The sequence below is a fragment of the Phaseolus vulgaris genome, chromosome 5, assembly GCF_000499845.2.
Source record: "Phaseolus vulgaris cultivar G19833 chromosome 5, P. vulgaris v2.0, whole genome shotgun sequence".
NCBI lineage: Eukaryota > Viridiplantae > Streptophyta > Magnoliopsida > Fabales > Fabaceae > Phaseolus > Phaseolus vulgaris.
This window is the reverse complement of record NC_023755.2, coordinates 39,749,978-39,767,076: the sequence shown is the minus strand read 5'-3', so window position 1 is coordinate 39,767,076 and position 17,099 is coordinate 39,749,978. Positions and strand designations below refer to the sequence as shown.

General features: G+C 27.2%; 1 protein-coding gene across 1 annotated transcript; it reads right to left on the bottom strand.

Moving 5' to 3' along the window:
* Nucleotides 1-1,967: 1,967 nt before the first annotated feature.
* On the bottom strand, nt 1,968-6,303 carry LOC137835971 (coatomer subunit beta'-3-like). The gene is made up of 11 exons (XM_068644757.1): nt 6,046-6,303; nt 4,807-4,833; nt 4,633-4,694; nt 4,491-4,545; nt 4,010-4,046; nt 3,564-3,889; nt 3,073-3,204; nt 2,840-2,988; nt 2,530-2,598; nt 2,394-2,433; nt 1,968-2,223 (listed from the first exon to the last, which is right to left on the bottom strand). Exons 1-11 carry the CDS (start codon nt 6,046-6,048, stop codon nt 2,200-2,202), a joined length of 924 nt encoding a protein of 307 aa, XP_068500858.1. The 5' UTR covers nt 6,049-6,303; the 3' UTR covers nt 1,968-2,199.
* Between the last annotated feature and the right edge of the window lie 10,796 nt (nt 6,304-17,099).

The following is a 17,099-nucleotide window of genomic DNA, read 5'->3' as shown; positions in this document are numbered from 1 at the left end:
CCAAAAGCTTTTTTTCACATTTTATTTTATGTATCATTTTTATCATATTCGTTGCTAAATTATAAATAGAGAGTTATGAGCTTCAACCATTTCTCTTAAATGGTATGTCTAAAGATACTATCAGACACGACATTCTTATAGGATAAGTATCGATAAAGTGTCTAATTTAAAATATATTTGTGGTATTTATGACAATTTTAACAAGGTTATAACACAATCTTAAAAGAATAAATATATTAATTTTCTAAAAACTCAAGTTTATTGTATAAATTTTTATTATGATTATAAAAATAAGAAACAAATCTTTTTGAATCAGCCATGAGACATTTTCTGCTAAAAAATACTGAAACATACTTAAGCACATAAATCTTTATTATTAAATTATATAATAAATAATTATGTAATATGTAGATCCGTGTCCATGTGTCCTACATTTTAAAAATTATATGTATATCTTTGTCCGTGTATATGTCGTATCAATGTCTATGTTATAAAGATGAGATGCTTAGTATTTTATACTTAATTTTATTCTTAAATAAAAAATTTGAAAAATAAATTTTGAGATCAATCTTACTAGGGTATTTATTTCTGTATGGTGAATTTCTATTCGCTTAATTTTATAGAATTTTTTTCTAAAATATCCTCTTTAATAGTTTTAAATTAAATTTTAATTAGTTGAATTAGATAAGTTTTCTATTATAATTGTGTAACAAACTAAATTTCTATTAACCATTATATAAATAACTATTTTTCAGTATAAAATAATAAATTTAATTTTTCTCTAGATCAATGAGAATTTGTTTGGTGTGGGCCATAAAGATATCATTGATCGATGTTCGAAAATTATTATTAATATTTCAAAAGGATTCAATACTTTACTAAACAGAATATACTATGTACAAATTTTACTGCCGGATCAAGTAATAAATTATATTATGTCGTGGGTAAAGGTTGGTTTATTGTGTTTCGGTTATTGAAGATGAATTTTCTTAAAAGAAGAAAACCTTTTTTTCATTCTTCCTTCTTTTAATAGATGTTTGGTGCCCTTGAAGACTCTTTGTTACGGGCCTTTTATTAACTGGATTCGGATATTCAAACAGGGTACTTATGCTAATAGAAAATGAATATTTAAGACTAATTCACTGTTTCTTCCTCTGGAACTCCATAGCTTCTTCTTTCCCTTTCATATAAAATGTAAAAATATATTTTTATTCTTTTTGTGTTACCATTATAGAATAACTTTCGGATTTTGAAAAACAACTTCTAGATTACATAATATCTGAAAGCTAAAAAAAACTTTTAGATTACATAATCCAGAAGTTAAAAAACACTTTCAGATTGTGTAATCCGGAAACTAATCATACATTTAAACAAAGACTTCTGGATTATATAATCCAAAAGCTAATTAAGAATTTGAAAAAAGACTTCTGAATTACATAATCCGAAATATTACAAGGAATATTTTTGGAAATACAAAAATTTATGGAGGTGAGAGAAAAACATATGAAGGTGTAGGAAGAAACAGTCAGACTAATTCTCCCGTATTAGATCAATTCTGATATGCATCCATATTTTTTTAAAAATTCTAAATTGTCCTGGATACTTTTGAATTTTTTGCATCTAAAATGAGAAAAAAAAACTTTCAAATTTTAACGTTATGATGCTCATATATAAAAGACACATCTTAATTACAAATTTGTATATCCAGAACTTTCTTATTTATGTTAGAGATATAGATATCCCAAAGATTAAGGATAAAATAGACATTTTTTACATGTGTTGCGTATGTATCACAATTGATATAGTGCACGAAGAATTAACCAATATTTAATTGTATAATTTAGTATTGATATTCAAATTTAGGATATATATACATGATTATATAACATTTTGTAAAATTTAATTTGTATTTGTAGTTGTACATGGATTGTAAAAAATATATTTAGAATTTTAAAATTATATGGAGGTGCAAGAAATGAAAACATATTTTATTGAATATATGACGAAAATTAAAACACATGAATCCGAACACACATGTACAGACACGAGTATATTACATTGGGAATTATATTACATAAAGAGAAACGTAGATTCTAAGAACAACTTAGAAACAGACGTTTAACCTAACTGCAGAATATCATGCTCTATCAGCAGTTAAGCTCAGCATAAGTACTTGTCTTCTGGCTACCAGAGGTTGGCTTATTGGATTCTTCCTTCAGAAATCTGAAAAAAAAAGGTGTAACTGATAAAGTGAGAAGTATATTTAGAAGTTAAATTGCAGAATCATAATAATTCATTTAAAATCAGTGTCTAAGATTATAAAATTTTGAATTTACTTCTATAAGGATATTAAGGTTTCAAAACTTGTTTCATTTGGCAGCTACGAGATTTACCTTGACAATGACGAAGCCTTTGTCACATCCAAAAACAAGCCTGCACAGAGCAGCAATGTGATTGCAGTCAGTGAGAAATTATAGCAAGATATTTTTTTTTTCTTTTTTTAAGTCAAGGGAAGTTTCAGATAATTACTGAGATGATCCTTTCTTGTAGCCAATAGTCCACACTCTCTCGAGACCAAAGTTCAACGTGGTTTGAAGCCTGCAAAGTTAATGGCAAGTGGCAACTGTTTAAAATTTGAATAACCAGAAAGTTTCTTTGACACACTAAATAAGAAGGACCTTAAACCAACCTCAGCCTCATAAAACTGGTTTATGAGTTTTGCACCTACTTATATATTATGAAATAATCTAATTTTTAGTCGAGATATTTTTAAGTTTAAATTTTGATTTATAAGGTTCATACCAAAGTGAAAACGATATATCAAATGGCTAATGAATACCTGTAAGTGACAGCATCCCATATTTTAACAGTAGAATCCTCTGAAGCTGTTATTATTATAGGGAGCTCAGGATGAGCACATATGGCAGTGACATTGTTTTCATGTCCTTCAAGTGTCTGTAAACAGTTTCTAGACTGATAATCCCAAACCTGTAGAATGTGGATTATGATTTTGATGAGAAATAACTCAAGAAAAACTATATTTAAGCAGTGAGGAACTATTGATAAGCAAACCTTGGCAGTGTAATCATCAGAACCACTAAAAATATATTGTTTGCTATTGATTATGGAATAATCAACACAATTCACTCCTTTCTTGTGTCCTTCCAGGGTAAATTTTGGTACTGAGGAATCAAGACTCCAAATCTACAAAAAGAAGACAATTACAGAAAACTGTTAGTCAATGAATTTGAGATTGCAGTCATAAGATTTGAAGGTAAGGCATCCTAATCTATTTAACAAAGACATGGACATAAATACTGAGATACATATAATTTTTAAAATGTAGGACATAGAGACATGAATACGTATAATTTCTAAAATGTAGGACACGGAATACGGATTTATATATAATATAATTATGAATTATATAAATTAACAATAAAGATTTATGTGCACAAATATGTTTCAGTTTTTTTATAGAAGAAAGATGTTTCTTTAACTGATTCAAAAGAATTTGTTCCTTATACATGTGTTCGAGCTCATAGATACTAATACTATCATACCTTCAAGGTGCCATCAAGGGATGCACTAGCAAAGGTAGAGGGATCCTGCGGGTTAAATGCCACTTGCATCACATAGTGTGAATGCCCTTCAAAATTCTCAACACAAGACCAACCTTCCTTCCAATTCCACACTTTTAGAACTTGATCATCTGAAGCTGACACTACATATGGCAAGAAAGGATGAACTGCTAAACTCCTTATATAATCTTTGTGTTCCTCAAATTCTACTATCTTTTCCATTTTGTCATAATTGTAGACGCGAATATATTTGTCATCTGTAGCTGCAACAATCCAGTTTTCCCGAGGAATGAACTTTGCTGATCTGACTGCAAACATTGGGAAATAAAAAACACAGAACAAACGTAAGATACTAAGACATGTAGCACAAATAAAATTATAACAATAGGAAGCAAAAGTTTGTAAGTCACACAAGTGTTGTAATTTACCAGGGGATTCGCTTACTTTTAAAGACTTCTCTTCACACTGCCATATTATCAAAATAAGAAAAGGTATCAAAATGATGGTTAACAATAAAGTTCCAAGCAGAAAGATACAGAACAACTACTAGTTCTATAGTCTAATGACACACACTTATAAAGAATAAAATGTCTTAATATTTAGTCAATGTGAAATCTCTAACACATCTTCCTCACATCGAGTATACCAACTCGTGCATAGAAATATATGTTATGGGTGGTCAGTAAGTGATCTAATAGACCAACAAACAATCACTAAGATAGGTTCGAAATGACTCTGATATCATGTTAAGAAGTGGACTTTAAGTCTAACTCAACCTCATAAAACCAGTTTATAAAGCAAGTTTTACATTCACTTATAAAGAATGAAATATCTATCTGGGATCTCCTACATTACTCTTATCAATTGTGTCATTGTACTTAGTACATAAGTGCAGGTATAATTGATTACCTTTGTCTGGTAGTTCCAAATAGAAATAGTTCCTGAATATAAACCCAGTAGAATCCTGCATGAGAAACATATATCACATGTAATTCGTTGTAGGTGCCATAAAAAATGTTAAACAAGTCAATATAGAAGTTTTGTTACATACCATGGCTCACTTGGATGGAGATCAACAGATTTTACTCTTTCGGTGTTTTGAACAAATTCATGCTGATAAAAATTATCAGGAAAATAATGTCAAAAAGCTTCACATAGGAAACCAAAATTTGAATATGAACAGATGAAACATAACTAAAATAGATAATGTAGAAAGCAACAATACCTCAAATTCAAAGGAGAGTGTTTGTTCCTACAGAATCAACAAGCAGATTAGTCAGTTCATAGTTAACATGTTTCATCAAGCTAAAAGTATGCGCGTTATTAAAGCATTGGGCCTACCCAAAAAACATTATGCCAAAACATTTGTTCTTCCCGACACAATAGAGCAAGAATTTAAGAAAAAAAATTGAAATAGCTTGATTGTTTGATTATTTTTCGAAATAGGCAATCATATAGGGTTCACTGTGCTATTTAGTTTAGAAGAAAAAAAAGGCTAAAATGAATGACACACTTTGATCTTCTCTCACCATAAGGTTTAACCATGTATGTTTCAGTTTGTTCCAAGGGTGTTTTATTTTTCACTTTCATACTTTCTTATGACATTCTCATAGGTCAGAAAATATCATTTTGTCCTTAAAAGAATACTTTATGAATTCTAAAATATGGAAATATTTTTTTTTCTATTTACACCTCCCAAAATATAAATCCGAAAGGTATTTTTGAATTTAGAAATATCTTTCGGATTCTACAATCCAATTTTTTTTAAAAAAAAACACTGAATTATAAAATTTGGAAAGTATTTCTGAATTTAGAAATAACTTTTAGATTCTATAATAAAAATATCTTCCGGATAGCAGGAATGTATTTTTTAAACAAACCCATTACAAATTATAGAATTTAGAAGGTTTTTTCAGTCTTAAAATATCTTCTAGATCTATAATACAAAGTTTTTCTAAATCACTTATTCCAAAATAAAAAACACGGATAAAATAAAAATGAAATATTTTTAGTAGTTAGGAAGTATGGGTTACACTAGAAATTATGAAGGTGTAGGAAGAAAGAAACAACTATAGAGGTTGGTCTTGGTCTTCGGACCTTGAGTCAATGAAGCACAAGAATTGAAATAAGTGAATTCAAACATATATATAAATTAGAGAAAATGAAAATTTACTATTTTCTCATACTTTTATGTTTTAATTGTAAATTGATGAAAATATGATATGCAAATCATGAAGTAATAATGATGTAAAAGTCAATTAAAACAGTGCACAATCATTAAACTCTAAATTCATAAATACCATAATACTACTTTCTTAAATATTTAGATTAATTTTCAATTAATAGACAATCTAATAATTTTACTCTGTGAAAACTAAACCCTAAAGAAAGTTGCACAGGGATTAAGAAAGTAAGTATATAAATAATGAAATTAAAGAGATTTTTTGAATGAATAGTGACCTACCATATTATAAAAACTTGGTTGCAGAAAATAGAAGGGCTTTGTAGCAGAGAAATTGCAGATGAAGCTTTCTGAGGAATTTTTTTGGTTATATAGTTAAGGATGCTTCGCAGTTAAGTTAAGGAATGCAGAAAAATGAGAAGATTAAGGTTGAAAGTTCCAAAAACATCATCTGTTTCTACCAATCACAAGGTAAAGCCAATTTTATAGTCAAATTCGTATGGTCTTCACGCGTAAAAAAGACCATTATTTCTTATCAACACTTAGGTTCTTCTTCAGATCTTTTTTTTAAGAAAATTGAGCATCACAACGACAACAAAATGTGTCCCAAAACCCATGTACAAGGAAACTACCTTAAGTTGCTCAAAATATTTTAAACAAAATAAAATAATGAATAAATTTTATATAAACAAATATTGGAAATCCCAACTTTACTAGGAATAGGCAAATATGTAAGTTACAATCTCTGTCCGAAACATTTTTAAAAACAAATTGTTTCAAATTAATTATATTTTTGTTTATTTTAATTATATGATTTAGAGTGTAAAAATGAAAAAAAAATCAGAAAAATAATTAATATTTAATTTTCATATTAAATTGAGAGATGATTTTTAAAAAATTATAGAAAAACTTGGTTAAAATTAAATTTGACAATAGATTTCAAATTAGATTAGATTATAGGAAGTTGTTTCCCTTTTCATGTCTAAATTGTAAAATCTAATATATAGTTATTCAAATTCATATTATTTTAAATATATTTTAATAAAATTACTGTAAATTCAAATTATATTTTTGATTTTAAGTCCAATCTATTTATTTAGATTAGCATTGTACATATATTTGAATAATTTTTTGAATTTTGAAAATTCAAATCAAGGTGCATCTAGATCATTTTAAGTTATGAATTGTTAGGTCATATCAGACCCAAGTAAGGTAGTATTAAGTTGAGTTAAGTTGGTCTTAAAAACAATCCATTTAAATAAATTAGCCTAAAATAATCTGTTTGTTTTTTAAGACTAATTTATAATCTAAAATATTAATAATTAAAACTTATAGCTAATTTATAAATTATTTTATAAATTTTTATTAATAATAAAACCACTTTCAATATCAATAATTTTGTAATCTCTAAAATAATATATAATTTAGTCGATATAGTGACTAATTATTTTTTTTCTCTAAACTTACTTTTTATTTAATAATTTTTTTTGTGTATTGTTCACTCTAGAATTTGGAGTTCCGTTACAGTTTTGTTCTTAAAAGACGTTTCAGTAGTTTAAGGGAAAAAAATTGTATTTAAAGTATTTTTGTCATCGACTTCTAAATGATGTGATATTATTAACAATAACTTTTTAAGACGAAAATCTCAAGTAATGAGAAATAGATTAATTTTTTTAATATGCAAGTTTGAGAGAAATTCCAATTCTAAAAAGAAAAGCATGATAGTATAGATTATCAATTAGGATTGAATGAAATGTGATCAATAACTAAATAACAAGTGTTACTATATGATGTTATTACTCAAGACATCTTCCATAAGTTGTCTAACTAAATAAGAATGATACTGAATTGATGAAATAAGTTAAATAAATATTATTGATGAAATATTTTAAATAAATTACTATTGAAAAGCTTTTATTTAATTTTGAATGTAATATTTGAAATTCTTTCATTTTATTTGAATGTAATATTTGGAGAAATATGTAAATATTACAGAAACTTTATAAATATTTTAAATGTTTATTTTGAAATGTTGGACGATATAATCATCTATATTTGCATAAATAATAAGTACTAATTAATACTTTATAGTTTTACGTATTAAATAATATATTTCTACACTATATATGTTAACCGACCCATAACTTATATTAATAAAGTATTTTATTTTTTTACTATAATTTTAAACTTAAACTACTCTTTGTGAGTTTTTTTCTTGACTTTGACTGATTTTTTGATTTTTTGTTGAAATAACTTTTGTAGTTCATTGGAAGCAATTTTCTGAATAGTTTAGTGGTTTTTTCTGTCCCACTAGTGATCTGGTTTTGTCTTTATGACATATGCTAACATTTCCTCATTCCATTTCATTACTATATTGTGTACCTATCATTTAAAACGTATTTCTTCCGTCCATTTAATAGTTTTAAAAGAGGTCGATTTTAACAAATAATACATGAAAACAACTCAATAGGTTAATATTTATTTATTACTAGTAAATATAATAAATATAAACTGTGAGAGATGATATATCATTTTTAAAATAAAGGAGATATATTAATAATTTATTATATGATTACAAATTCTTAAAAAATATCTATGAGTGTTATAAGATAGCCTTCCTGAATAAAAGTAAATATTATTCCATACACATTACAACAAAATCATGAAATAAAAACTAATTTTTAGAGACCAAAATAATTAGTTGTAATAATAACTAAATTAGAGATCATTTTAGAAACTAAAAAAAAAATTAGTTTCTAAATGAGTTTATATTATTGTTAAATGGTTTCTAAATTGGTATCTAAAACCTTGGTTGCTAATTAGATACCAATTTAAAAACAATTTAACAATAATAAAAACTAATTTAAAAACTATTTTTTTTTAGTTTCCAAAATGGTCTCTAATTTAGTTACTATTGTAACTAATTATTTTTTTCTCTAAAAATTAATTTTTATTTCATGATTTTCTTGTGGTGACAATATATACTAGACTAATTTTAATGATCTCTCGTTATAATCTTTAAGCATTGAGAGTCTTAAAAGTTTGACCTACAATTCAATGAGTGTTTCTCCTGCAACCGAACAAATGGCTTCCTACACCTTGTCATTTTTGGAAAAGAACATTTTATCCTTTATAAAAATAACTTCTAAATTATTATTTTTGGAATATTTTCGGAACATACTTTCTAAATAAATTTTATGAATTATAAATTTACCATTTCAAAAATTAAAAAATATTTTTTGAAATGGTTTTTGTGAATTTTCTATTACAGAAACACACTTTGCTTACGAAATCCCGAAAACACTTTTTACTTATAAAATTTTTATCCGGAATCATCCAAAATTATCTAATAATTTTGGTATTTCAAAAAATATAGGGTGCAAGAAGAAAAATATAGGAATGTAGAAAGAAATATTTTCAATGATTTTTAAAAATATTTATTTGGTTAATGCCTACTCAATTAGTATGTTATAGTTTAACTAATAACTCTAAATTCAATTTTTAAGTATATATTATATCAAATACTAAAAAACTTGTTATTCATAATAATAAAGTTGGAGATTAGATGCGAAGTAGAGATAAAATCATCCATAATGTATAAATGTAAATTTTTCTTTATCAATTAATTTTCTAAGATTGAATTAAATGTAGAATCATCTCCTTGAATTTATAATAACCAAATTTAACTAGATAATATATAAGTGATTGTAATACCTATTCTATTAAAGAAAAAATAGATAACATCAAACATTATTGTCCTGTTAGATCAGCAAACCCTATTCAATCGTGTGAATAAAATGGTTATATCAGACAAACTATGCCGACAAACACTTGCAGGGTTCCACCGATTTTCCTTTTTGTACACGTAACTGCGTCATTTAGACCTTAATTTTACTTTAATTCACATGCTTTTTCTTCTGTTGTTCCTTTTTAGGTAAATGTTATACAAATTCTAGTACCCACTTTCGCAGAAACTACCATTAGAGGATATGTAGGTTTCTTTCCTCAGTGCCTTCACCACTACGATTTTAATGGCACAGAACACACAGTTATGCTTTGAAAACCCTCAAAGTTGACTTTTTATAGTGATGTTTTGGGGAAAACCACATGAATCAACATGCAAATCATTATATCTATGAAACAACAGAAATGAATGCAGATAAAATTGAGGCATATGGGTATATTCTAGGAATAAACTCCTCCACTCACCACGTTTTCCAAAGCTAACTTTGTCACTTTCTCTGTTAAGTTTCAAGCTCACTCTTAGAATAAGGGAGGCCCCTAGTGAAGCCCCAATATATGCATACCTACCCAATGCTTTGAATCGTGCATTTTCAGCACTTTGTTATCTTTTTTTGTATTCTTCTGTTGTAATGTGTGTGGATTTCTTTCATGTTTCTCATGCTCGATTAATGTTCATAAATTTGCTGTTGCATGGTTTCTCTACGCATTTCTTAAATCTGATTAGACTGCTGAGCACAACTCGTGGATCAGATCGATGAAACAAGAGATTCAACACAGTGGTGGAACAAAAACTTTTTGACAAGTACCCACTTTCTGATACATGTGATTAAATGTGTCTTTCTATTTTAAAGTTGCCTAGTTAGGAGGAGTGGCAGAAAAATCTAGAGGTTGTTAATATTATGAAAATTAAACTAAAATAAATAAATAGTAGAACAAGAAAATATTGTATCAATGTTTAATAAATAGACCTAAAACATTTAAAGTATACTTAATAAGAGTCCATATCAATGTATCAAATGAGAGTTGAACCTGACCAAGCAGATAAGTAAGAGTCCATATTTAACAATTAAGAATCAGTCCAAATCAATGAATCCAATAGTCGAAAGTTCAGTATAATAATGAAAGTTCAAGAGATCGAGAAGAGAAGAAGAAGATTAATTGTCTGAATCCAATAGTCAAAAGTCCAATATAGTAATGATAGTAAGAGAAGAGAGGAAGAAGATTAATTGTTTATAAGACTTATACCAGAAACTAATCAAAAGATAAATACCAGAAATAAGAAAATCGATTAGTACTTCCATTTAAAAAAAACATGCAAATTCATTCAGTAAAATTTAATAGACATTATGAATAGTTACATAATTTTCATTTATTGTGACAAAAACATTATTATATTCTTGTTTGTCATTTTATACATTGATTTTTCGAATTATTTTGTTTATATGACAGATAGTATGGTGGTATGTTTGTTATTGATAACAATGATAAAACAATAATAGACACAATTATTAGGTTTTTGGTTGTTTTCATATAGGAAGATGAAAGGTACAAGACAGACAGATTACTGATAAAAAGTATGGAAAAACACAAATTGAATTTGGCTGAACACCGTTCTGATGAAAGCATCTCATAAATATTCGATGGCTACCAGACTGTTACAATAGGAATGATTTAAAATGGTGACGAGCTCTGTCTTCTGCTGAATATCTATGTGCCTCACGTGGAGACCACATCAATGATGATTCTGATGCAATCTTTAAGGTGGTTTTGCATGCAATGTTTCTGTGGTCCAGCTATTGTAGAAGATGAACTATGGTTTGGTGCATGCTTTTCGATTGGCCAAGAACTGAGGATTCACCTTGTTATAATTGAGTCTCACTTACCAACACTTTTCTTCTCGTTACAGCAAATCTTCATGAGTTTGAGCAATAAGTACAAAATTTTAAAAGGGAATCTGTGCCTCTCAGCACCCTAGAAATTTTCTGTTTTCTATGTTGTTTCGTGACTGAAAATATGCAAGCTATTATTCAAGTTAATTAAGTTTCAAATACTTCATAGATTCTTTTTAGTTGATTGCATGGTAAAATAAATTCTCACATAGTTAATTGATTTACATTTGTAAATAATAAAATGGACAAACTTTTTCTATGATATAAAGATCTTACAAAATATATGATTTTGAAATTTCATACCTTCAATTACAATAGAGATAAATATTTACCTTTATGACCTTCTGTACAGAGAGACAAAATCTTATGTTTTTCAATCTTTATCAAATTAAATCTCATCAGATATTATAAATATCATAAATAATTATAATAGAAATAAACACTTACCTTTATAACTTTCTTTACATAGATAGAATCCTATGTTTTTAATGTTTTCCAATCTCTATCAGATTAGATCTCATAAGGTATCATAAATAATTATAATAAAAATAAATACTTACCTTTATAACCTTATTTACAGGGAATAGAATCCTATGTTTTTCAATATCTATCATATTAGATCTCATAAGTATCATAAATAATTATAATAAAAATAAACACTTATCTTTATATAACTTTCTTTATAGAGACAGAATCCTATGTTCTTAATGTTTCTCAGTCTCTATCAGATTAGATCTTATCAGGTATCATAAATAATTAATTATAATATAAATAAACACTTACCTTTGTAACCTTCTTTACAGAACAGTGACAGAATCCTATGTTTTTAATGTTTTTCAATATCTATCAGATTAGATCTCATCAGGTATCATAAATAATTAATTATAATATAAATAAACACTTACCTTTATAACCTTCTTTACCTAACAGTGACAGAATCCTATGTTTTTTTAATGTTTTTCAATATCTATTAGATTAGATCTCATCAAGTATTATAAATAATTATAATAGAAATAAACACTTATCTTTATATACCTTCTTTACAGAGACAGAATAATCTTATATTCTTAGTGTTTTCCAGTTTCTATCAAATTAAATATCATCAGGTATCATAAATAATTATAATAAAAATAAACACTTATCTTTATATAACATTCTTTATAGAGACAAAATCCTATGTTCTTAATGTTTCTCAGTCTCTATCATATTAGATCTCATCAGGTATCATAAATAATTAATTATAATATAAATAAACACTTACCTTTATAACCTTCTTTACAGAACAGTGACAGAATCTTATGTTTTTTTTAATGTTTTTCAATATCTATTAGATTATATCTCATCAAGTATTATAAATAATTATAATAGAAATAACACTTATCTTTATATACTTTCTTTACAGAGACAGAATAATCTTATATTCTTAGTGTTTTCCAGTTTCTATCAAATTAAATATCATAAATAATTATAATAAAAATAAACACTTATTTTTATATAACCTTCATTATATTGACAAAATCCTATGTTTTTAGTGTTTTTCAGTCTTTATCAAATTAGCTTTTTTATTTTATTAAATCACATTTAAGTTCAAGTTCGAAAATCTATTTCACACAATCACATTATAAAAATTAATTTATATAATTTTCTTATATAAAACACTTAAAAAAAATAAAAACATTTTAAATATTTAATAAAATAATTTTTTAAAGTAATAATCTAATTGAAAAATGTCAAATTTATGAATTAATTAAATTCAATTAAGCCAACTTTGAAAGGAAAATACGTAAAATATTTTATGTAAATTAAATTAATATAAAATTTTCAAATCCAAAATAATATTTTTTTAACGTTTTAGGTATATCGGTTAAACTAAATTGGCCATTCTATCCATTTTTGCAGTGACATGATTAACTTAGTCAGTTAAAAGTTGTATTTTAGCCGTAAATTTAAAACATGAAATAAAATTGTATAAATTAAATAAAAAATATTTGTAATACCAAGCAAATATAAATTTTATGCACAATATTGTGAACACAAAAATTTCTAATGTTTTTACGTGCATGCATTACAGCCCCACCTACTCTTCACAGAAGACATTAAAGTTATAAGTTTGATCACCATATTGATTAAATCCTGCTGGTGCAACCTTTTGCACACCCTTTAGCCTCATTAGTTTAAAAATAAAATTTGATGAGTCAAAAATCAAAAGTTTTTTTTATCAGTAAAAAATAAATTATTTTAGAAGCGATCAAACTCGTATACCGAATAAAAGACACAAATATTTCTCTTTCCTTACATAAACAAAAACACACCAAAAAAAATCCAACTGTCTACGCAATCAAAATCAACTAAAGGTAATGAAAAGTTCAAAAAAACAACCCAAAAGCATTAGTAACTTTTGATTAAGTATATACATATTAGGAGTTTTAGACATCAGAAAAAGATAAACTCACTGATGATATCTAAAATCAAACTTTAACATGTTAAAAAAATTAAAGAGGGCATTATAATAGTGCTTATTCCTTCTCCAGCCCCAAAGATTGAAGTGAGTTGATAAGATTAATTTTGATCCGTGCCTTTAAGAAGAAAAGATTTGCAAGGAAATCTATAGTTAGATGATTCGAAAAGGAAGAATAAAATTGGTGTGAGGAAAATAAAATCATTGTACAGGAATCTGGAAACGCTGACCTACAGCAACTGAGGTATCATTGGTGAGAAGCCACGTGTTGGCATGAAAGCTTTAATTATTCATACTAAGCAGAGAACCTCTGAAAATGGGAGTAGGAAGAGTCTAAAGAGAAAGGAAATTGCATCTACTCCATTCATTGTGTTTCCTTTTCAATTCCTTCAGAATCTGATCCATCAATTGTGGGCACCTCATTCATCATGCATCAAATTTTTTCCTTATCTTTTCCAATCCATTTTCTGACACGCACAACTCTCTCTCGCCGCGTATACTACTCTCTTCCTGTCCCTTTCCCTTCTCTTCTTCAAACCAGTAAACAACAAAGACATCTAGGAATAATGTTATTTTTAAACATGTAGTTTTGATATTTTTTCCTTGATTCAATTAAATGTATGGTATTAGGTCATGTTCTCGTATGTCAATATAGTCACACATCCTTTAGAAATCGAGATCAATGACAGTTTATATACTCTCTCCTCCTCCAATCCATCGAGATACCTTTTTAGTACAAAACTGTGACGGAGCACCAACCTCCAACGCGTATATTATTATTTTGAGTAGTTGTTTAGAAGATGTTATGTTGTTTGTTTGTCGTTGTTTCTTTGTATATGGTTGGATCATTCTTATATATATAAAAAGAAAGAAGTAAAAAAAAAAAGAAAAAAAGAGAAGTAGAATCTACCAACTCTGTCACGTATTCCACCCAAGTCAAATATCTATCTAGCCTCAAAAATATTAGTGGCTCTTGAGTGCTTCAACCTACACAAACTTTTGACTCTCTTTGATTATTCTGCACCGAGGGGCTTTACTTGATTTAAGAAAAGTAAATCTTACCCTTTTTAAGATTGATGATATTGGCTGGAACAAATTCAAAAAACAAATGGAAAAGTTGTGCAGAGATATTTGAAAGTTTGGTTAATGAAGGGAAGTAAAGAAACTATACCAACAGACAATAGTACCAACTCATTGGCAAATGGAGGAAAACAAAAAGGAACCAACGGTTCATGTGTACCTAACTTTGTGTTGTTAATTGGATCTCTCAGAATGTCCTTTCTGTCTATCTACTTGCATTTGTTTATCACAGAAACGCTTAGTCTTGTATGAATGATCTTTATGTCTCCAATAAGGTGTGCAACTTGCCCTTCTGATCAATGGAAGTAGAGAAGTGTTACAATTGTTTATTTTAAAGCACTTTTCAATGGCTATGTAATACTACTAATTTAAGATGTTATATCAATTAGTATAAAAAAAAAATTCTAGTGGATATAAATCTTATTTTATAATTCGATTTTGTTAAGTTGAATAAAGTTTAAAATTTAATGAAAGAGTAATACTTAGCAGATGTTAAGGTTTGGTCTTGGATCTCGTCAAAAATACCTTGAATCTCTAGTATGCATGTATTTAATTAAAAGTTGCTGATAGGATGACAGAGTTGGTATTTAAAATTTAAGTCGATTTTAACTAATTTTAATAGGATTGTCGATTAGGGTTATTTTTTATTTTTATGTCTCATATGTTCTGTATGAGGATTACATCACCCTTAAATGAGTCACATTTATTCCATCTTTCTTTGTTGATAAAAAAATCAGAGTATCCTAACTAGATATCTAACTAGAGTTTATTTAGTCAATCAGATCCTCCGCTATCAAGTGATATTGGACCACGTTTAATTACGTTTCAAGATCCATGAACTGCTTAATAAGTTTCTCACCAGATAATTTTCCAATAGTATAGCAAGGGATAGACACTGAGTACCTATAAAAGTGTGATGATCGAGAACAGTGGTGGGGCTCATGATATCAATTTTATGAATAATTAAATCGATCATGAAATCATTAATCAGAGGCCAAATTATGGGTGAGATGACGATAATAATTTGATTTGTTTGTCTTTATAAACAGCAATCCAGATGTAGAATTTCTACTGGTGAATCTTCAAAGTGGGATATAAATGGACCTTTAATCAATGCCTAAACTGTTACATTAATTCTCCTAATTAAACCTAACCTTATATTCTGCTTAGTTTCTTTCTGTATTCACGTTTTGCTGTATCAATATGTTAATAGGTTAATTTCAGTCAAAGAAGAACGGTAGGAGCTGTTTTTTAGTGAGATTACAATCTGATAAAGTCATTAATACTATTGTTTGTATTCAACTTGTTATAAACAAAGCCAGAATTAATGTAAACATATGGTCTGTTTAGGTGATCATTGTATGAATCTGAAGAAAAAGAGAAGATGATGAGTGTGGAAGAATGTAGAAGAAAACCATGCTACAGCAACCACACCTTGTGATTTTTAATCAAACTAAAATCTGTTCGTTTTTCTTTTTATAATTAATATCTTGATTTGTTGACGTTTGATGTCGATTTAAAGTCTCTGTTAGTTTTTTTTGTTGCATTTGAAAGTTTGATGGTAGTATTTTTACTACAAGAAAATCATGAAATGGAAACCAATTTTTAGACACCAAAATAATTAGTTACAATTGAAACTAAAATATAGACCATTTAAGAAACTAAAATCAAAATTAGTTTCTAAATTAGTTTATATTATTTTCTATTATTGTTAAATAGTTTTTAAATTGGTATCTAATTAGCAACTAAGGTTTTAACTACTAATTATTTAGTTTCTAAATTTGGTAGCAAAAACATTGGTTGCTAATTAGATACCAATTTAAAAACTATTTAACAATCATAGAAACTAATTTAGAAACCAAATTTATTTTTAGTTTCTAAAATGGTCTCTAATTTAGTTACTATTGCAACTAATTATTTTGGTTTCTACAAATTGGTTTCTATTTCATGATTTTCTTGTAGTGTTTGTTTAGACTTTGACTAGTTCTGACAAGATTATTGGGTATTTCCTTTGAACCGTGCTCGTTTATATTTATTTTGGTTTATATTTATTTTATTTTTGTTTATAAAAAAATATAGAATATGAGAACTTTTTTTCCAATTCTGTATATTTAGTAAATTGGGTACTGCAGCACAATGCTGAGATATTGGGAGAGGAATTTGAA

What these genes read in the sequence shown, in the direction of transcription:
- LOC137835971 (XM_068644757.1), bottom strand. An exon ending in CCCTTGATGGCACCTTGAAG is followed by an intron (nt 3,205 to 3,563) that starts GTATGATAGTAT and finishes TTCTTTTTGTAG; the next exon opens with ATTTGGAGTCTTGATTCCTC. An exon ending in CTGATGATTACACTGCCAAG is followed by an intron (nt 2,989 to 3,072) that starts GTTTGCTTATCA and finishes CACATTCTACAG; the next exon opens with GTTTGGGATTATCAGTCTAG.